Source organism: Nelusetta ayraudi, unplaced genomic scaffold, assembly GCF_046127955.1.
Source record: "Nelusetta ayraudi isolate G7.1 ecotype Tasmania unplaced genomic scaffold, CSIRO-AGI_Nayr_v1 ptg000004l, whole genome shotgun sequence".
Lineage (NCBI taxonomy): Eukaryota > Metazoa > Chordata > Actinopteri > Tetraodontiformes > Monacanthidae > Nelusetta > Nelusetta ayraudi.
Window position 1 is genome coordinate 8369118 of NW_027466054.1, and position 22494 is coordinate 8391611.

General features: G+C 44.3%; 1 protein-coding gene across 5 annotated transcripts in view; it reads right to left on the reverse strand.

Moving 5' to 3' along the window:
- Positions 1–22494, reverse strand: part of inpp4b (inositol polyphosphate-4-phosphatase type II B) — a 141752-nt gene that overhangs the window by 113813 nt on the left and 5445 nt on the right. For 2 of the 5 annotated variants that reach the window (XM_076032783.1, XM_076032778.1), the window contains exons 2-4: positions 19139–19183; positions 8654–8772; positions 681–797 (exon numbers count right to left, since the gene is read on the reverse strand). In XM_076032783.1, the coding sequence (XP_075888898.1) occupies positions 681–797; positions 8654–8772; positions 19139–19183 (281 nt within the window). Of the gene's footprint in view, positions 1–680; positions 798–3367; positions 3416–4342; positions 4497–6387; positions 6600–8653; positions 8773–19138; positions 19184–22494 lie in introns of those variants that run through there. The other 3 variants (XM_076032790.1, XM_076032794.1, XM_076032787.1) reach the window with 3 other exon arrangements.

Genomic DNA, 22494 nt, shown 5'->3' on the forward strand with positions numbered 1-22494 from the left:
ACAAAACGCTTGACGGGTTTGCGAGCGTTAGAGCACAAAACTGCCACCACATCATGACGCATCAGCCGTCTGAGATGCCAGACGAGTTAAGACGGAGCATCTTTACTTCACGTAAAGTGATGAGTAATGCTGAATTATGATTAATGCACCGGTTAATTAACATTATGAATACGCCCACACTACAGAGTCTAAAAGAGCCTGTGGAAAAATGTTTGAATAAGAGTGCCGGGCATTCCCTATCCATCAGGGCTTCTGCCAGAGGAAGGGATGCGTGGCTCAGATTCCCAGTGACAGCTGCTCGGCCTTCACTTTGAAGGCTGAAGCAAAGGTTTTGGTCTGAGGCCAAATGAAATGCATGATTACTGGGACACGGCAGAACTCACGGCCTGCTACAATACACACAGCCCTGTACGCCGCTGAAACAGAAAGATTAATGTGAACAACATAAGATCCTGCAGCAGATTTTTCACAGCTTTTCATGTTGAGCCTCTGTAAAGTCAAAAGCCTGGCGCTAGGTTGCCAACATTTGAAACGTGAACAAAGCTGCAATGGGCTTCTGAACACTTCCCAATCTGTATCCCTCGGCACACGAAAACACACCGGGGTTTTTTTTTTTTGTTTTTTTAAATACGGAAACACGCGACAGACACAGAGGCGAGCACACGGAACTGCGTACTCACCGATTCCTGACTTTTGTCCTTTGAGTCATACACACTCAGTTTGACCAGCGTCTCGGGACTGGCAGGATACTCCGAAGGGAAGGTCACCCCCGTCAGAAACAGCGGGTCTTTGTTTGCCTGCCAGGGTGGGGGAAACACATAACGTAGAAACAGTGTGAGGTGCTGCTTGTGTGACACCTTGTCATCTCATGCACCTTTCCACAGCGACGAGCGTTTTTTTTTCAAAGCGAGGGAGCTAAAGGGAGAAGTGGTGGGGAAGGCGAAGAGGAAGAGGGGAAGTGGAGGGAATGTGTTGAGGGAGAGGGGAAGTGGAGAGGAAGAGGAGAAGTGGAAGGAAGGTGGGCAATAAATGAGCCAACAGCTGGCCGCCGTCTGTCCTCATCCTCCCACTCTCGCCTCCTCCTGGGTGCAGTGCCGAGAGAAGGTAGAGGCTCCCTCTCCCCCGGTGCATCTGTCTGGAGCACAGGCACGTCCACTTTCTGCCAATTTTAAAAAGCAGGCGAGCGGCAACAAAGGTGGATGTCCGTCGGCGAAAGTGACAGAGTGAACGGGGGTGGGAGGTGATGGTGGTGGTGGTGGGGGGGAGCACATCTCCCAGCGGCCGCTTTCAAGGTTGCATTGGTTGCATTGTTGGCATACCATCATCACAACACGCAGTCAAGACGTCACAGAATATTATGCAAATGTAATTCAACACGTGAGCCCAGCCAGTCGAGAATTGTCCACCCCTGACTTTTGCTCGCTCCACTTTTCAGAAAATAAAACCAAAGGAAAACATGGCTGTATTATAAGAACTGGACTGGATATATGGTGGTGCAGCAATTATTTTCCAGTGGACACTCAAAGTACTGCAGCCAAAAACCCCAGACGGCACCAAAAAGCATTTTTCAATAAAAAAGTAAATGCCTGTAAAATGGCTGACAGGATACTGCGACCTGAAACACGATTCATAATAAAATCTTTCTATTGTAGGTCTTTAGGTCATGCACTTTTAATCTTTTTTGTCTTTTTAATAAAAACTCAGCGTGACGTCACGGCATCGTATGTGATGCTGTTGGCTGGTTCTTATTGGCTGATGCCTCCTAATGTATCACTAGTGTTACAGAGGCATGACGGGAAGTGACAATACTGTGCACGCTCTATGGGCCACATAATGGGGAAGCAAAACCCCAAAACCTTTTCGGTGTTTGCGCGCTGGGTGAGCACTTCATTAAAATGAATGGGCTGCCATATTGGATCCTGGAGGGTTTCCACACAGTTGTGGAAATCAGGCCTCCACCCACAGCCAGGTGCTGGTTTCGCCGCGCAGCTGAGCCCATCTTGTCCAACAAAACGTCAGTTCCAGTGGGAAGCTAAAAACCACATTTGCGTGGGAGGCTGTAAACAGAGGGCTAAACGATGATGTTGGTGAAATGTTTTTGGAATTCTGTGAACATTGGAAGTTAAACAAAAAATGATTTGAAATCTTACAAAGAAATACACATGTAGAGCATTTAGTTTGGGGAGGGACCAATAAAAGCCTCTTCCTCAGAAAGTGACTGGGCACTTCTGAGAAATGCCGTGAAGCCATTTGGTGGAGTCCATTTGAACGGGTTCAAAGCGCTCTATGTTTACACGGGGGACTTCCTCTTCCTCTCCTTGGCGCTGATGGGCGGCTGTTGAGTGCAGCCCATTGGGAGAGTTCGGGGACTGGCCAGGGAGTGGTAATGAGAGCAACACAGACAGGCTGGCAGATATGTTTGGTCACACCCTGGTGTTTAAAAAAAAGCATCAACAAAAACAGTCAGGCTGTTCTGTGTGGTTGAAATCAAGAGTATTCAATTATGCAGTCATCATTTTGTTTTTCTTGACTGCTTTCTGTGAGTCAAACCTCTTTGCGACCACCAAGACATGCAAAATGCTCTGGCGAAAAGGTTTCGGTAACAACAGCAAGTGTGGATAGAGAAGCTGTAAGTGAAAAAAGGAAGTTTCGATTCAGGCTAGAACAGGGGTGTCAAACATACGGCCCGCGGGCTGGAACAGGCCCGCAGACTGTTTTTTTCCGGCCCGCGAGATGATTTTGCAAAATATAAAAACTGCAGTTTCTCAATGAAAGAAAGTGCTATTCTAAATGTGTCCACTTGGTGTCGCAATATCGTTTCTGCTTCGCAAACAAACTCAATACTGGGGCTGAGCAAATTGGCCTATTGGCTACCCGCAATTCCCCCTAAATGTCTCTGTCTAAACAGACAAAGTTGATGCAGAGCAGTGTTGCCAACTTAGCGACTTTCTCCCCCCAAAAAGTCGCTATTCTCCCATAGCGACTTTTTTTTGTCACAAGTGACTAGCGACAAATCTAGCAACTTTTCCTGGTGTTATTACGTTGCAATCAAGCGCAAATTGTTAATTATGCAAATTAGATGATGACATCATTTGGCGACTTCCAGCGACTTTCAGGACAGCCACTTTCCTTACTGAGGAGTTGGCAACACTGATGCAGAGTGCAGTGCTCAAAGAACACGAACAAAGTAAAACAAAGAAAACAACTGGAAGTATTTTTACGATATTATTACCCTACCATGATTTTACCGTTCCGGCCCGCTTGGGAATAGATTTTCCTCTATGTGGCCCGTGAACCAAAATGAGTTTGACACCCCTGGGCTAGAATGCCAGTAGGTATAGTATTTTGAGATTATGGAAGCTGGCACCTGATCTGAAGGAAAGAAACAGACTTTTCCCATTTGGGAAACAAGGCCTGATGCTGATAACCAGCTTATTAGACATTGTCGTTGATGGCAATGTTGTCGGAGTTGGATCCAGCGTACATAACCATCATGATTGGTTGAGCCATGGCAAAGTTAGGAGAAATTTACCTTAACCAAAGGTTGAAAGCATAACACTTGTGTAATAACACTTGTGACTCATCAGAAAAGAAATTTGTAAATGCAACTAATTTGCAAAAGAGGATCCAGCTGGATAAAATGTCAAGTGGACACCTTAATCTCTATTGCTCTCGGCAATGAAGTCGTTTTCAGGGAAACTGGACCCATTGACAATCACAGATCTGCAAGAGGAGGAAACTGCTGATGATTGCCTTTTAAGGTCTGATGCAACAAACTATCTTTAGAACAGCCTTGACCGGGAAATCTTCGAAAACCTGAGGACATTTTCGCAACTCGGACTCAGGTCCTACAAGAAGGGATGCAACGGCTGTTTTGGCCACTTTTCTGCTTTGTGGACACTTTGAATGTAGAGACGCAAAGATGATTGCGTTTCAAGTGTCCACACAAATAAGGAGAGAGCAATCTACCTCAGGGCAGCAAACTCCTCAGAGCCCTCCGTGGGCTTACGGAGGGCGGAAATAAAACAAATGCGCTCTCATCCTGTTTCACTCTCTCTAGACATGGACATTCGAAGAGCTGCTCTGAGGCTTTGTGGTTTGCGTAGAGGACGCACAGCAGGTACGCAACACAAAGGACTCTCTGACGGCAAATCGGGATATGTGTCAGTGTGGTGCGCCGACAAAAACACAGACAGCTATTATGCTGTATATATATACAGAATATATATATATATATATATATATACATATGCACACACACACACACACGCACTAATAGACATATTCGCCCTTGCTGCACTTCCCCCACCGGCGCCCCTGAATGGGCCTCATTCAGACTTACCAGCATGCTTGGCAGCCTTGACTGCGGCTGAATCTTCTTACTGATGGGCTGAGATGAGCTCAAGTGCTGAGCCCGTCTCCATGTAGGCGGAGTGGCGAGCCCGTCTGTGGCACCAGCGGCTGACATATGCTATGAGATGCAGCTGCCCCGGCCGCCTCTTTTTGTCCCGTTTGGGTGGCAAATCTTGGGTGGAAGGGCCAATTTGGACCATTAGAGGGTGTGTGTGTGTGTGTGTGATTAGATTGGCCGGGATACAAAGTGCACTGGATTTTTTTTTTCCTTGACCGGTCATAATTACACAGACACACACACAGGCTGGACTTCCTGGACTGGTTCCAGGTCGCAGGGTTCCACACTAAATTAGTGCGACATCAAAGATGGTTTTATTCCCTGGGGGTGAAGGGGTGGGGGGGTTGGGTGGGCTGGGGTGGAATGACATCACCCTCCCCCCCCCCAGAGCGAAACTCCTGGACCCCCAGTGGGGCCGGGCCGCGTTTTTTTCTCTCTGCGTCGTTTCCTTGAGAGGCGAGATAACGTTCTAGTGTTCCCCGGAATGCAGTTTTTTTTTTTGTCAGCGATGTTTTCTATTGCACTTTAAAGAGATTTAGACGGCTTTAGATTTCTCACTCAAGTTGTCACGGCTCCTTTCTCTTTCAGGAGCAGTAGATTAGATAGAGCCTCAGCGGAGGCGTTCGCACACACACACGCGTCCGCTCTGCGCAGATAAAAAGGGACAGCCTTTCTGTGGTGAAATTACACCGCGTCCCAGTTCCGCGCCATACAGTATATGAATAAATAAGTATCTCAGGATGTTAAAAGCGAGCCGTTCGATAAAGCGTTGCGCCGAGCGCAGTTCCCGTTGTTCGGACTGGAATAACAGCCGAATCAATCAGCACGGCTAGATTTTTTTTTGTTTCTACAAATGTCACAACAGGCAATGAAGCTCGAAACCAATTTGTCAGAAAACAGAGAACAACTGGGTAACAAACTTTTCTTGAGGGAAATAGGCCATGGCAAAAAACAAAAAAAGTTCTAATGTTTTTTAAGCGTGAGGCAGACATTTTATGTCTCCAATCAAAATGTTCAATTCATCAACTTTGACTGTAGTTTTTCTTTCTCACTGCCATCTTTCCACTGTTAACCAGACTGGTGAATGATCAGGAGTGTAATTATCCTACTTCTCCTGCCAAAACTCATGTCTGATACTTGGTGAAACGCTCACATTATCTGGCACGTTCTTCGATTTTCCTCTAAGGAAAAAAAAACCAGGAGGTAAAGTCTTTAAACTGTTAAGAAATAAAGGGCAATGATTAAACACCGCCTTGCTCTCTTTATGACCTGTGTTCAGATGATTCATGGTTTAGACTTGAAGAGCGGTTCAGTGGCAGCTGGCACGTTTCATCGCTCCTCTCTCAAATCAAAGTCTCCCATCACATTGTGACGGACTCCAGACAATGGGGGCCGATCACTTGAGTGGAGGCTGGAAACCCGAAACTGCCAGAACTTGAACGAGCGTCCAGCGATGCCAGCGGCAGCTGTTGTGCGCTATCATCCCGGGAATGTGACAATCGGGAGAAACACAAGTGGCAGTTGGCCCTCTCTTTCACTCACACACACACACACACACACACACACACACACACACACACACAGACACACACACACACACACACGTACACAAACATACACACATAGGATGTCGTCACGACCCAACTGCTTGCTGAACATCACTTTCTGTCTGTTCAACAGCAACGTGGTTGAGAAAATCAAACTCAATAACTCAACTCCAAATCTCGGCTTATTTCCACTCCCCCTCTGCCCTACTGGACTAGAAAACACTCTCTGTTGACAAGACATTTCACGCCCTGGCACTGTTCTACATCTGAGTCAAGACTTTTACATAATGTTGCTGATCTCATTTGCAAAATGCAGCATGTCGTCTGTGCGTCTGAATGCTTCACTTGCCGATAAATAAGACGGCGTTAAACCTTAAATCTCTTCCCTTACAGCGAACTGGCGCAGAAACTCACAGAATACAGACGTACCCGGTGTTTGTGAAGTCGAAGGCACTCCATATCCCGGCTCCGTCTCTGTACCCGTGAATTTAAAAAAAAAAACTCCAGTCCAAGTGTCTGCAGAGCAGGCTGAGCCAGCATACAGTATCCTACCACATCCTGTGTCTCCGTGCACACATGCTCCAATACACACGCGCCGCTGTTCCTATGACGGGAATGAGGGGGGAAAGCAGCAAAAAGGCTGCCTTTGAAAGAGACAGTCGAGCCTTTGCCCTGCTGGATTAGTAGGGGGGGGAAAATAATGTGCGTCAGGAAAAATTTGCCCTTGTATGAGGAAAGAGGGGGGGAAAGGAAAAGAGCGTGTGCATGCGTGAATGGGTGTGTGTGCAGACATGTGTCACTAAAAGGGGGCGTTCCACGGTGGGATAGGGGGCAGCTGCCGCCTCCCCAAAACCACTTGTGTGCCTCCGACAGCACAGAGTCAGAGGGTTTGATCTTGTTCCTGGCACAGAGGCGTGTTTGTTCAGGCTTTTTATATATATATATTTTTTAACCACCAATGCTGAATAGTGCTAAATACACTCCTGTGCAACTGTCCTACCACGACTACGATGGCACTTTAATCGTGGCGTTAACACTGTTGGGTCCTGGGTATCTGAAGGCAAGGACAAAGGGATTTTGCCACTGAACAACCGATATGTTCATTAAAGTTCACTTCACAGTAAAGACGGCATTTATAATTTAAAAAAATACGATTATCATGAGAATTTTCCTTTAAAAACTTTGATACATTATTATCATGGCTCATACAGTACAAGTTGCATTGCAACAAGATTGCATGACGATCAAACCTTAGATGCCAATGAGGATACTTTTTTTCATTGTTTTCTGTGATTGAATTAAAAAAATCAAAACTTTCATGTTTCAACTTTTTTTTCAGATCAGTTCTGTAATCAAACTCCAGTTTGTTTGCTCCGGTTCTTTTGTTTATTTGTTTGACCTTTTGTATAATAAATCTAGAACGAAAGCAACGTTTTATGTATTTCACAGTATAACCAAGAACATATGACTTCCACTCTCTTTCATCTTTCACACGAGGATGCACGTATTGGTGAGAAAACACATGTTGTTTCCAGTCATTCTAAACTATTCCGTTTTATCAGGCAATACTGTCACCGACACAATAAACCTTGGCAGGACAGCGACTCTGCAGAAGAAACAGAATCGAACTTCAGGCACTTCATCATGAAAGATGACAGAGGAACACTGAGTGCTTGAAAACATGAGAAACTGACTCTTCTGTTGGCTTATAGGGGAGATTTGATTAAGGCTTCATGGCAGACGTGATCTTGGGATTACAGCACTGTGTATGTTGTATATGAGAATATTTTCCTGCTTAATGATACATTTACTTTTCTATATTCACCCATCAACCATCTGCAGTTGGCTGGTATTGTGTTTAAATAAAAGATTTTTAAAAAAAATGTACATGCACTATGTAAGATGAACAGGGCTGTGCATCAACCCATTCATGAAAAAAATTGTTTAGTTCCACGCAAATGAATAAATTGATGATTAAGAGAGCATGAGATCAGACGAATCACTGGTCGAATAGCAGTGATTTCCAAGTCAAGGCATCTGTCTTTTCAAAAGGAATTAAATATGGAACTGCTCGCTTTTTACAAACACAATATCACAGTACAGTGCAAATAAATTAACCCAAATGCCCCTTATATGCTACTTTATGCAAACTGCTGTAAACAGAGGGGAAAATATTCTGTTTTATGCAGACCTACAGACCTATTGACATTTCGTGAAAGGAAGCGCGACTCAAATCTGGGATGAAAGATAAAGATCTGAAGACGGTTAGAACACGGGACTTTAAAAAGAGACTGGGAGGAGCAAAAAAAAAAAACCCCACACAATCAAACAAGCACACAAACAAAGACGAGTCTGTTGAACTCAGAACTCTTTTGCAATGCACAAATGTCTCGCACACATGTCCAGGGAAAAAGCTGCTGAAAGCGAAAGTCGCACGTACTGTCTCGGAGACGGGTGGACTGTCACAGGAAACAGAAGGTTAACGCTCATCGTCTCTTCCACTTCAATGGGTCAGAGGAGGAGGAGAGGAGGGCTGAGAGCGAGGGGACGGGAGGCGGGCCAGAGACGGAGAGAACACAAGCAGTGACCCGGAGATACGGCAAAACCACAGACACCAAAGGTCAGAGCGAGAAGGAAGAGGGAGTGTGTGTGTGTGTGTGTGTGTGTGTGTGTGTGTGTGTGTGTGTGTCCTCACCTCCACTATCTCTGTGCAGAGCTGAGAGACGAGCTGCTGCTTGTGGGGATCTATGACAGCCACCTGGACCAAAGCGTTGGGCTTCCTGTCTCTGCCCGGGGCCACCAGATCAGTGCAGGCTACAGAGGAGGAAGAATGGAGCGAAGGCAGGAGATGAAGGGGGTGGGGGGGGGAGAAGGAGACCACAGGGCAGAAGAGGAAGAGGATTAGGCTTATATTTAATACGTATAAGTGACAGCAACAGGTGGAGGTACCGTCACGGTTCACGACTCAATTCAAAAAGCTGCGATGGCACGAAGGGCTTCATTCACTGCCCTCTTTATCAGAGGCATCGCCAGGATACACGGCGAATCATTAGCCACACCAACACAATGCAGACAGTTATGGAAAACGTAGCCTCGGCAGTCAATGAGAGTGGCAGCACTGGGCGGAAAAGAATTGAAGTGCATGCATGTACAGTATTCTTCCATTTCCGACAAGAGAGGCGGCTTGTCACTCAGCGTCGCTGCCAAGGACAGGAAGCGTGTGCGTGCACGGTTCCTTTCGAGGAAACCAATGCATCCTGATGAGGAAAACGGAACACTCACGCACAGCAATCGAGCTGAAACGACGAGACGTGACGTGGCGGCACAGTGTAAAGGTTTTTGTTTTGTTTTGTTTTATTATTTATTTTTTAATTTGGTGCTTAACTTTGCAAAGACTCCACTTTTGTATCCAGCGAGTAAATGAGTCATTTGTGCCGCTTTAATCGTATGTATTAATGACCACTTCACGCAATGACTCAGTGCTCAGCAACCTTTCTGAATCCTTGCCAAGAGCTGCATTTTATCTTCGACCCACTATTTCTGCACGTCAAGTGCAAATGATCCACTCACAACCTCCGGTCAGCTTCACACCTTACTTTGCAAAATAACACTTGAGTGATGTCACTGCGAGGGTCAAATTGCATTTTAAAACAAAACCAAACAAAAAAAAAACACAGCCAAAGCAGATGGTTGTGGCTTTGCATGCAGCTCTGTCTTCATACGTAGTCTTTTATATACATATATATATATATATATATATATATATATATACATATATATATATATATATATATATATATATATATATATATATATATATATATATATATATATACATATATATACATACATATATATATATATATATATACATATATATGTATGTTTAGGCAACTGAATAGAAAGCGAAGATGAAAGGGAATGATGTGGGTGGTATTTTCTTAACAGCCAAAACAAAGCTGGCGAAGAAATGAGAGGTTCAGTGGCAGGGCATCGAACGCCGTGTTTTGTGGAGACCCTTCTCTCTCTCTCTCTCTCTCTCTCTCTCTCTCTCTCTCTCTCTCTCTCTCTCTCTCTCTCCTCTCTCTCTCTCTCTCTCTCTCTCTGGTGAAGAGATGAGTTGGTGCAAGTTTGGTTCAAGAGACGAGGCGTAAATGCAGACCGAGTGCGGCCGCAGCACACGCAGATGCACGTTCACATACTGTGCAGGGATCTGCGCGGCACTGGAGCTGTGATTGTGGGACTATCAGGAGAAGAGCAACACTGAGGACTAATTGTCAGTCACACAGTTTGACATTGACAAAGGCACTCTGAGGACAGTGAAAGCCTTCAACTCATAAGGCTATCTTCTGCTGTTGCTTCTTGTATACAAGACCAAAGCCATGGTATATAAATACAGAAGGAATATTGATTTTTTTTTTTATTAAGTTGACTGAGATTTGAAGTATTGCAAAAACCTCAGTATATCAGAGGTTTCATATGGTCAGTTGAAAGCACTCTATAGGTTGCTGTGTATTTATGTATAGCTTAGCTTGTGTGATTTATCGAGCTTTCAACAACTCTAAAAATAATGCACTTTTTTAGTTAGTCATTAATGTGATTTCTTTTTGAATATTATTACACAAAGGAATAAACATTTATATTTACGCAATGAACAGGGTACTTTGTGAGTTTGCCTCCAGATCTGCCATAGGAAAGACGTGAGATGAGGTAGGATAATAGCAAAACAACAGGGTTAACATGCAGCAAGGTTTCTGACCATCAGATGCTACGAAATCATACATAGTGGAACATAAATCAGTGATCACTTATCATGCATCACACTGTAAATGTACATTTATAGCACATAAAAGAACTGGCACTTACACTTCTAGCAACAGGACGATCTACTGATGTGTAAATTCATCAAAACCAGGAATGGATGCTTATAGCTCCCGTTTTGATTATGAAAAACAGCTGAAATGATGGCCTCATGGGTGTCATCTCTGCCCTGACTCATATACAGTGAACTCATAAATACACAGTGTGTACTTAAAGAGGCCTTTAACAATCCCCAGAAGCTCAATATCAATGAAAAGAGTCCGAGTGGACTTGGGAATTTAAATACGGATGTCGGTCAGAAGCTCCTCATTGTGAAATGTGGATTCTGCAGCCTGGTTTTATAAGTAAATGAAAGACTTTTTAGTATATGATATAAACGTCATTTCATAAACTCAGCCATCACAGTTGAGGTAGAGGTCGTCCTTGGACCAAAGAGTTTTTAGCAGAGGAGACTATCAAAGCATTGCTGTAGAATCAGAAGACACGTTGTGCAGTCAAATTAACCACGACCTTTCACCTCAGACTGCAATGATCTGAATCTTGGACCACCAAAATCCAATCAGTTCCTTGTCAGTCCAGTATATTTGAATGGGGCGGGACTTACCCAATCACAGTGGAGGTGTTCTTGTTCCGGTTTGTTTTAATGCAAGCAGACTGCTCAAACACACACAAGCATCTTACCTAACTATTGTGAGTCACCACCAAAAACAAGAAATATAACCCGTTCCGTGTCTTTTGTGTCATAGAGAAATGAAGACACGGCAGTTCCGGAAGAGATTTTTGACAGCACTCGGCTTTCGATTTCATTTTCCAAGTGGAGAGCATATTTCATTGTGAAAATCTCAGAGTAGTCAGAGTAAACCTCCCATTTTCTTAACAAACAACTTGAGAGTTTTGTGTGCGAGCTGGTAAAATCTTCAGAGCAGCGGGAGTCCCATCATCAGCTGATCAAAGGTTGAATTATGTTGCTAGTAACTTCAGTTTGAGTGGACTTTAGTGCATGCGGTGGTTATATGAGGCAAACTATCACTGACTACTGTCCTGTTATGTGCATATATATATATCTAAAAATAAAACATCCCATAAAGATTATGGACTATTAACGGTCACACCCAGTGGTTGTGTTTCTGTTCCAAGATGGGGGGGCTCTTTGGATGTTTTTGTTGCAGCCATTTAAATGTTTATACATTTGGATTCTCTGGGTTTAATGTGGCGTGACTGCTGTGCATCCAAACACTCAGATGTACATCTGAGGAGGTCCAGTCGCCTATGCAAGTCAGACTTTAACGATGTGCACACTGTTGAGCAAAAAAAATGACTTAATCTGGACCCCCGTGTGTTTGGCTGTGTGTTTTGCTGCTTGTTTTGTGACTACATAAAAAAAAATCTTATTCAGGGAGGTAAAAAAAAAACAAACAGGTTTGGCAATGATGGGGTAAAAAAAAATATGATATGACAGGTAGCCCTCTGGCATCCCACAGGTGCAGTGGGAGAACATCCTGCTGCAAAGTTCATCCTTGTACCACCTCCAAGGGAATTTTCTGGGTTTTCCCTTCTCCTTTTTTCTTCCCTCTTACAAGACACCGGCACAGAGTCATGTGCACTTACATTTAAGGTCAAACATGTTCTTAATTAGGGGAAAGGCTTCAGCTGGATGTTGAAAGCAGCAGACTTGATAAAAGCGCTATCTGAGAGCCCTGAATGTCTGACCCTTCAACGGTACTCATAGTAAACACATGCACGTATTAATTGATGCATCTGCTCCACAAACACACACACACACACACACACACACACACACACACACACACACACACACACACACACACACACACACACACACACACACACACAACCGTACAGCCGCCTCAGCTCAGTTCCATCTGTTACTGCCCATTTGTGCCTGACATTCCTCCGCCTCTGTTTCTAGGCCAACAGTTGTTTTGATATATTAGCAATACGTGCTTCCACTGCGGATACGCTGCTGACTGCTCCAATCATCGGCCACTTTCAGGATACACACTACCATTCAAAAGTTTTGGGTCACTGACTCATTTCTTACATTGAATTCCATTATAACCAGCCACATGAAATAATACTGGAATGCTCCAAGAATCATTACTAGTGCAGGGAAGTCAGTAAAGGATGTGCTGAACACATGTTGGATGGCTTTGTCCATTGTTGCCTCGAAGGTGTTATTGAATGTGATTTCAGACAATGAATATCAAGTGTGCAATATGTGGCCGTCATTACAAAAGGTGTATGTTTCAAAATTGCGAAGAAAAAAAAAGAGTAAAACAAAGCCCTATATTGTGATCACACTCAGTTGTGTGTGCTAAACAATAACAAAGCATCATGGTTTATATTTTAGGCTCTTGAAAGCAGCCGATTTTTAGGGTGTTCAGACAGAATTTTGCACACTTGGAATTCTTTCAATCACTTTTAATTAGGCATCGGAAATGGTTTTCATTAAATACTAAAATGTTCCTATACTCATATGTTCCCATACCTCTTAAGCACATCTTGACTGATTTTTGTACACTCATAATTCAAAAGGTCAAGATCAAGATCATTCATTGATGGAACTGATTATAGTGGAGTTCAATGGAGATTTGAGTCGGTGACCTCAAACTTTTGAATGGCAGTGTACGTACAGTACAACAGGCCTGGGGGAACCTCCGCAACACAACACAACACAACACAACACAACACAACACAACACAACACACATACACAGAAGCCACACTACAGCCAGACTGGGAGGGGACAGTGATGGGACTGGGTGCCCATCCACGCATCAGTGGGCTGGCTCTCACGCAGGGATATGTTCCTCAGATTGACCCGCTGAGGTTGGAGCCATTACGATGCATGGTCGGGGTGGCAGCAGAGGAAATGAAGAGGGCGAGGGAGGGAAAGGACATGGGAGTCCCTCGGAGAGGCATTTAGAGTTTGGAGGAAGGAAGAGCGCAAGAGGGAGGATGAGAGAGAGTGACATAGAGGAGCAAGAGCGGTGTAGAGTGGAGAGGAACTCAAAAAAAAAAGGGGGGGGGGGGAGGCATGAAAGGAGTCGCTGAAAAAAGTGCCTGAAAGAAAATTAAATTTGGAGATTTTTTTGCAGACATTAAAAGCAAATTATCTGCCCTTGTGTAGGTGAAAATTAATTGAAAAGTGACATGACTCGCAGCTTCACTTCACTGCTCAGCTATCAGAGTATATTGAGACGGATTCTTAAATTACCATAACAATTAAGCAATTGGAGTAATATAGTTTGTCCGTCCTTGGAGGCCTCAGTGGCTGCACCGTATCTATTTATTTATTTATTTTGGGAAGTGACTGAACCGCGCTGAGCCCTTCCAAGAAGAATTTGCCAGAATTGAGTTTTAATGCGACGGGGCCTCCGAGCCACGGAACGAATCTAAATTCCATTTAATCGCGAGAGGAGTCCCGGGAATCGCCACGGGAGACGCGGATACGCTGGTCTCCAGGAGAAGCTCCATTCATCACGATAATTACTTCAATGCTTCAATTAATTTGACAACGTTATTTGCATGCGCAGCCACAGTGCGCACCTGTTTGTCCATGATTGGTGGTGGGGGGTGGGCGGGCGAAGAAAGAGAAAATTAGGGCTGTCATGTTGTGATAAATATGTCCTTCACCTGCTGCGCGCTTTGACATGCAGATGTTAATAACGCGGAAGGCTTTAAAATGACACCCGCAATTTGTCTTTTCCTCTGAGATGGCAGCCCCGACTCGGGAATCATGTACAGCTTATTCATTCCGAAGCCCTCATTCACGGCAAAGCCGCACCTGTTGGTGGCGGCGAAAGAAAAGAACAACAACAACAACAACAACAACATTTTCTGGAAATGTAAGGTGAACTCGAGTGTTTTTCAAACCTGCGCCGCAGATCAGAAGCACGATGAGAAATGTTAAACGCCCAGCGGGGAGGAACATTTTTCGACGTAAAAAAAACCAAAAATATTAGTTGAAACGGAACGAGTCACCCTGCAGGGCCTCACCGCAGTTAGGAACCACGCAAAACAGACTTTTGTATTGAGCATGTCACAACTGTCACTTACACCCCCCCACCACCACCTTTATGGAAGGAAAAACAAACCTAATTTAACGTCAGCCGTGTGACAGACTCAATATCTAGCTGTCGCGTGTATGTACCGCACAGGTGTGTTGACTGAAAGAGACGGCAGCTATAACAAGGTGCTGTTTTTTATCTCGGCTGTGTGGAGGAATAACGCACGTATACAATTTCACCGACATATTCACTCGCGGTTTTGTGACACTGTGTCAAAACACGGGGGAACCGACGCTCCCCGTCATCATTATGCCGGGATGAAAAATGAGTCTAAATAAAAAAATAAATACACATATACTGCGCCGTCGACAACTGAAATTCTGTGATATACACACGCATGACGACGTGAAGAGAAAGGAGCGTTCGAGAGCGACAAACAAAAAGGTGGCGCCGTTCATCAGCTCAGCCGTCAACGCGGTTTATAGTTTCGTGTTTTTCACGTCATGCTCATCGTAAACAATCCACCAATTTATCACAACAGGTGTGATGGCTACGTACATATGAGGGCAATTTTTTTTCACTGATTTGATCTTGCATGCAACTGCGAACGGTAAACTAGATTCTAGAAGAAGAGGCCCTCGAATCCGTAGGCGACGTATCGCTGTAATGTAATCAGTGAGATATAAGGAGCAAAATATATCACAATGCGCACGGGTCGTTCATACAAGCAGATGCAACAGATGGAAGGTCTCTGGATTCATGACACACAACCTCCCACAAAGAGCCGTGATAGGATTTGTTGTGTAAAGGCGAACAAAACTTGGCAGGTGATTGGAGAATCAGATCGGTTACTGTGTAACACATCACCACTGTTCACTACGAGGTTACACTGAAGTCTTGTCTCCTCATATATTCTTTGACATCTTTTTACATATGCATATTTGTCTGTCACATTCAAGTGGACGGATCAGATTGGTCACTGCTCGTTTGAGGCTTTCTATTGGTCAAAGGGGAAACTTTGATCTCATGCCACCTCGCTTGTGGTCAGCTGCAACGGCAAAGCCAGTCGAGAGAAAAGTGTGTTGTTCTTTTAGTGTGGCAGTGGATTGTGTTCCGATTAAATACAGCTGCCATGAGTGAGAGTGGCTTATTATCAGGGCTGAGAAAGTTATTATTGAGTATCGTAATAGTCGGTAAGACAGATGATCTGGTGTCCAGTGTTTGAATTCACATGTGACGCAGCTGTTTGCAGCCTGGCAGAGAAATGACCTCATTGTCACGCTGTCTGCAGTGCAGCCTCTGATTCTCTGGTCTTTGTTTTGGTCGCCGGGTTGCTCATGCGAGCTTTCACTGCTGCTGCTGCTGCTGCTGCTGCTGCTGCTGCTGCTCTGACGTGACATTTAGCGGCTGAAAATGTCATACTTTCACATCTGGAGATTTCAAGTTTCCAACACAACCCTGGTGACAGTTGTTTTTAATTTCAGAAAGCCTCCTCAGAAGACACAGAGACATAACCAGCTGTTTTAAAACCAGATGAAGATTAAAACTAGTAGACGTCCCCTTTAATCACTGCCACCCTAAATACAGCCCTATTCTGCGAAATACCATGTTCGCCCTCAGAGTCGTAACTACATGTTAATTAGCTGCTAAGTTAATTGCAAAGGCCGTCCCACCACGTCCATCCACTTTTCCTCACACAACCACAGGGCCGGGAGTCGGCCAATCATCAACAGCTCCTCTCAACAATAACACGTCTATTTTGTACAAGTGTGCGAAATAGTGCAATTGCCCTAAACAGGAAATCACATTTAAACAGCATGCAGTCGATTTTAGAATGTGACACAATGCCTAAGTTTTCCATTGTAAAGAAGCAGAATCACAAAGTTTTGATCAAACTGCAAAATTCAGAAGTCTCAGTTTGCTTCCAAGTGCATCCCAGTTGGGTTTGCTGCAAGGTGAGAATGTAACCCGATCCAAATAGACAGTAGGAATGAACCAGACCAAGAGGCGTTGTTTAATGAGGAAGTTAATGTGTGGCACACAAGGCGATGACAACACATGATGGTAAAGGGAAGTGCACACAAATTCTGACAGATTACAGATAAGCGACCATTTTGACATCACCCATCTCATTGCAATGTTTGCAGCACTTGACAAAGTGCAATGTGAATGCCTAGCAAGCCAAATAAAAGATGGAACAGTGTTAGTCCCCCGATCCTGTTGAGTCTACCGAACTATAGGTGAGAAGCAGCTCACGCTTCACTTTAATTCTGAGCTTACACACAAACCCCTGCTAGAGTCTTTACATGCAGAAGCCACTTTACCCACGGTTGTCGGAGCATAATAAGCACTCCCAGCGCGAGCTTGTGGCTCCCCTGCGGTCAAGTGATCTCGCTCTTCTAGCTGCTCGGCGTTCCACGGTTCTTCTGAAACGCGTGAAATGGGAGTCGGCCCACGCCAGCAGTCGGCCCCGCGATCGCTTTGTGGTTGTTTCGCTGCGCAAATGCCTCCAGCGGAATTTGGCATCGACTCTACAACAAGATCGAGGAAACCCATCGCTGGATGGAGTCAATCGTCTGCCGGATCGCAAAATTACTATAGCAGCCGAGCAGCTCGTCGTGTGGTCAACGCCGACCAAACCAGAGAGATTACAAAGAGATTACGGATTTAAATTCCGTCAAACATCCTCCATGAGCCGTCACTGAGCTGTAAGGAGCAGAGCGAACAATGTCGTACCTCTGCTCTGGCAGCGGACGCAGCGCTGGCATCCACGTTTTCTTCGTCTACTTCCCTTCCTGAACAGCGCTGGAGTTTGAGGCTCGCACTCCTCTCTGCTTGTTGTGACGGAGCAAGTTGTTTCTCCTCTCTGCGCTTAATAATTCTCATTTAAATCGTGCTGAGCTCCCCGCTGTGTCTGATGCGTGAGATGATTTAATTTGCCTCGGCCCGGATCAAGCGCGATGGAGCGACGGCTGCAGGGGTGCAGCCAGCGAACGGTTAGCGCTGTTATTAACGCTGCGACGGAACATCCTTTGGCCAAAAAATAAAAAATGAAAATTATGCACAAGTGATGTTTAATAATCAGGGTGTCCCCTGCCTTCGCCCTAAGACAGCTGGGATAGGCTCCAGCAGACCCCCGTGACCCTGAGCTCGGGACTAAGCGGGTATGGAAAATGAATGAATGAATGATGTTTAATAATGGTAAAACATTAACCCTCCCTCTGCCCCTCCACTACCGCTCTAATTTTCCTAGGATCAACAAGTGGAGTCTTTGCTCAGCTCGTCATTTTAGCGGTTGAGTGCGGCTGCTGCGGGGTTTGCTAGGTGTGAGGAGGGTTTGACAGCTGCGCTTGTACATCGCGCACGCATCAGCAAACAGTCAGTCGGGGCAATTTAAAAGCTGTGACGTGGTCTTTCTGCGTTCCGGCTGTCAGCGTCGTGACATAGAATTTACATTTAAATGTACTTTTTAATCAACCACGAATCAGATGTGTGTGCACTCTGCGTGCGTGGACCTTGAGATGCCAAAGAGGGTGCTGTTTCTGTAATAGAGTACAATGCACTGCAATAGCTTTGTCCACCGTATGTGTCAGCATGTGTCAGCGGTCAAGACGCATGGAGTGCAAACATAAACATAAGAAAATTGTGCGTCGCTCCGGTCTGCGGTTTATGAAGGGAACGGGTGGAAGAATATTTTCTCTGCGATGTTCGTCTTCCCGAGCAGTATTCAGACTTTTTTTTGTGTGTACATGTGTGTCGAGAATATCAGTTTTCAGTCACGATGCGTCATCGTGAGCAGTGGAAAAGCCTTTGTCGCTCTCGCCTCTAAAGATAGAAACAAGGAAGCCGAAACTCATTGTTGATGTTATCAATCTTCTGTCGGAGATCATACAACTGAGTTTTTTCTGTTTTGGATTATCAGTTTTTGAAACATGCCCAAAGCCACGGTGACTCATCTGAAGATAGAGTTTCAACATTTCATGTCACCTTGTTTGATGTTTTGTCTGTCTTTTGTGTTGCCCCTCATAAGCACATTAGAAAAGAGTGCGCAGACACTAAATTAGGAAAAAGATATCTGCAACTAAGGCTGACTGCATTCAGCCAGTAAGTGTCTGACATGACAAAAAAAAATTCAGCTTGTGCATTTTGGCTTTGAACTTGTCTGTGATAGAGGGGAGTGCATGGACTTACTCAGAGTAAGTAAGCAAAGGAGCAAAACATCTTTGCCCTTTTTATCTAATGTGCTTGGGAGAGTCTGGGATAAAAGTCTGCTCTGAATTGTAAGCTAAAATTATCCTGAAATTGCCGTGTGCGACGAGCAGAACTTACCGAGGCTGAATTCCACCTGAGGCAGCTTTGATGTCAGAACAGCACCTGAGAAAGAGACCGAGAGGGGAGAGAACATTAGCAGAGGAAACACAATACAGAATCCGACCAAGTGCGACTTGAAAGGCGGCGAAGTACGGCGGCTGAACCACGTGCCTCCGAGCCTGATTCAACAGTCGGCTCGCAAGAATCAAACATCAACTGAGTAGTCAGATACAAAAGTGGTGCCCTGTTGCGTTCTCTTGTGTTCCGCTCACTAACGCACACCCGAAAAGCCGAAGGCGTTCCAGTCGTTCCAGAATAAAACGACTCATCAAATCATCGCTGTATTTTCTCCGTCAGCACGATCTTCTTACAAAAGATCTCATCATGCTGTTTCAACCCATCTGCAGATGTTTCATCATTTAGCATAAAGAGTGAAATACATCGTAGAGGAGAACTTCCTGTGCATCAATCAAGCACACGTCACCCCTTAGCAGCTCACACTCTCTCGATGTCTCTCACCAAAGTCTTTCTCAATTTTCCCTCAATGCGCTTGTTGGCAGTCGGTCTCGTACCGGTATTTAGCCCTAGATGGTGTTTACCACCTTCACTGGGCTGCATTCCCAAACAAATCAAGTCCAAGAGGACCTGTTACTGGCCTCAAACCAGGGCCTGAGCCTCTATCGGAGGGACTCAGGCCCTCAAACAACACCGTGCAGAGTAGGGACGCGCATGCACGTGCACACTCACACACACAAACGCACGCACAAACATGACATTTCCATTTTACTGGGTTGCTTGGACACAATTGGCCCCTCCAAGGCTCATCAACCTCACTAATGGGCCGTGGACACTCGACGCTTACTGATGTATGGGAGCCACACGTCCTTAGGTAATATTCATTTTATAAAATCAAGATCTTTCACCAAGCCTAACAATGATTTACTTGTTATTCAAAAGTGCCCTGGACAGCACCGCCTTTTTTCAGCTGTGAAAAAAAATCCAGGGGGAGAAATTGTGGGAAAAAAAAAAAAATCTCCCCAAAAAAGATTTGATGTTGAAAATCTTGGTAACCGTACCAAAGACTGACCTGTTCTGGTAACCTTGCTGACACGTCTACCAAGAACACAGGTCTGAATTCCTAGTTGTCCATCTTGCCAGCGGAGAGTATTTTTAATGAATCTTATGAATTCAGAAGCAGAAGCTGGAGTCTTAACAAACCCAGGAAGCCACTTGCAGCTACAGACGATGCCGCAGCGACAGATTTGTCAGATGGCTTTTTTTCCCCCAATTTAAAATAACAGCGGTGACAAAGTTTGGTTAAACACTGTGATGCAGCAACACAGCACTGATGTCAGCAAGTCTCAATCTGTAGTTAGTCAGCAAAACTAGGAACTAATAATCTGATTGATGCAGTTAAATCCCATCCAAGCTGGTTTTTTTTTAATATTCTTTACATGTGAAGAAATTCTAACAAATTTAGGGAATTATTCATCTGATAAATGAGGTTTATCCTTGCATAAAGAGGACCACAGGCAAACACCTCAGGGCAATTGAAAGTTAAAACCTACAAGGAGCGAAAGTAAAACAAAGATCATCAAGAAGATCATACTGTAGTATAGTAATACTTTAGGATCCAAAAAAAATGCCATATAAAGTTTAATATCCGTTAGAGCTTGCACGGTTATGCTCATAGTGGTGACCTAGAAAACGTGTGCTTACCACTAATGATCCTCGAGGGCGTCGTCACTGCTGTGAGGAAGGCAGTGAGAGTTCTCAGGTGTTACAAAGCACGGTAGATTTTCTGTCAGCCTTCGTGTGCTTCTTACAAAACAGCTATGCCGTGCAGGCGAGGTTTTCCACATTATCACCACCTCAAATTGTTATAGTTAGATAGAAAATTACCACTTGCTTTTCTATCATTTCCCCAGTCATTTACATGTTAAATATTGCAGCGAGTGAGCTAAAAGGGCACTCACTAGCACACACTGAGGGCCAACAGCCCTAAAGCATGTGTTATTACTGCACCACGGCAGGGTCTTTTGTAAAACTAATAGTCTCCCTAATAGTGTCAGTTTCTCTCTTCATTTACAGGAGCTGCACGTCTGTGGCATTTATCTGTCCTTAATGCCGTTTAAATGTGTCAGAACCAGAAGTTTTATTATGGCTTTGCGCTCAGCAGCGAATCCTTAGTGTGTATAAGCACCAAGTGTCTCTAAATGCAGAGTTAATCAGAGTCAACATACATTATTCCATGAAGGAAATCTAAAATGTATTGAAAAATTCCCTGTTGTATATACTGTACTAGTAAAGAATGAAACAAAATAATAACTACCATTGCCCATTTATGTGGATGAATGTGTAATGATCTTCATAAAAAAATAGTTTTTTTTATAATAAAATATGTTTTTTGTTTTCTCTTATCACTCTTCTATATTTTTGGTTTCTGGCGATTCTCTCATACCCTGACTTTGTAAATGTTGAACGATGTTCCAAAAATGAGAGCGTAGCCTTATTTATTCAAGCCTGGTCCAAACCGACTGCTCAGAAGTTCCAATGCTCTCTGGAATGGTCATTGAAATTCATGTAAGACAAACAAAATGTTACCGAGACTGCTAATGAATAACAAGCACACTCAATTTGAGAAATCATTAGCATTTCCCACCGCCTCTTAAGAGACACTTGCCTACTTAAGCCATGACAGCCGTATAGCTCGGCTCAGACAGAGTTACTCACGGCTGAAAACTGGGATTTAGTCGAGTGTCTTTGCCCGAGTGTTGCAGTTAGAGGGGGCAGAGCCAACAGATGTACACAGACGCACAAGCTTTCAGTTCGTCACTCCTAAGTGAGTCATCATCAACACAAGCCCACCCCACAGGGGATGGATAGATATGCAACTGTGATGGCTGAGATATTCTTGGCCCCAAACTGTGTTGTGACCAGATTCAAAACACAGCTGCAAACTTGCAAGTGGCTGCGCAGCCACTGCGCAGTGGCTGCGCAGCGCTACAGGGCTACAAATAATGATAACGTGAAATAAAAAAAAACATCTTGGGTTGTATTGTTATGTGTGGGCAAAGCATGTGCCCACTCAAACGCTCTCTCACACACACACACACACATGCTAATGGACCAGTTATACATTTCAGACTTTGAGTGTCATTGTCATCAATATTTATTTATCTGGTTAAAACAAAAAATTAAACAAAAATGTATGTATTCATTTTACCCATTTTAATAGAGCTAATAAAAGTTAAACCCTCTGAAAAAATTTGGCCGAATGATATGATTTAATGCTGTAAATAAAATAAAGGAAGTGTGAAAGGTCACTCAGCCAAACTGCAGAGTAACAACATCAATTGTTGTGGAGAATTTCT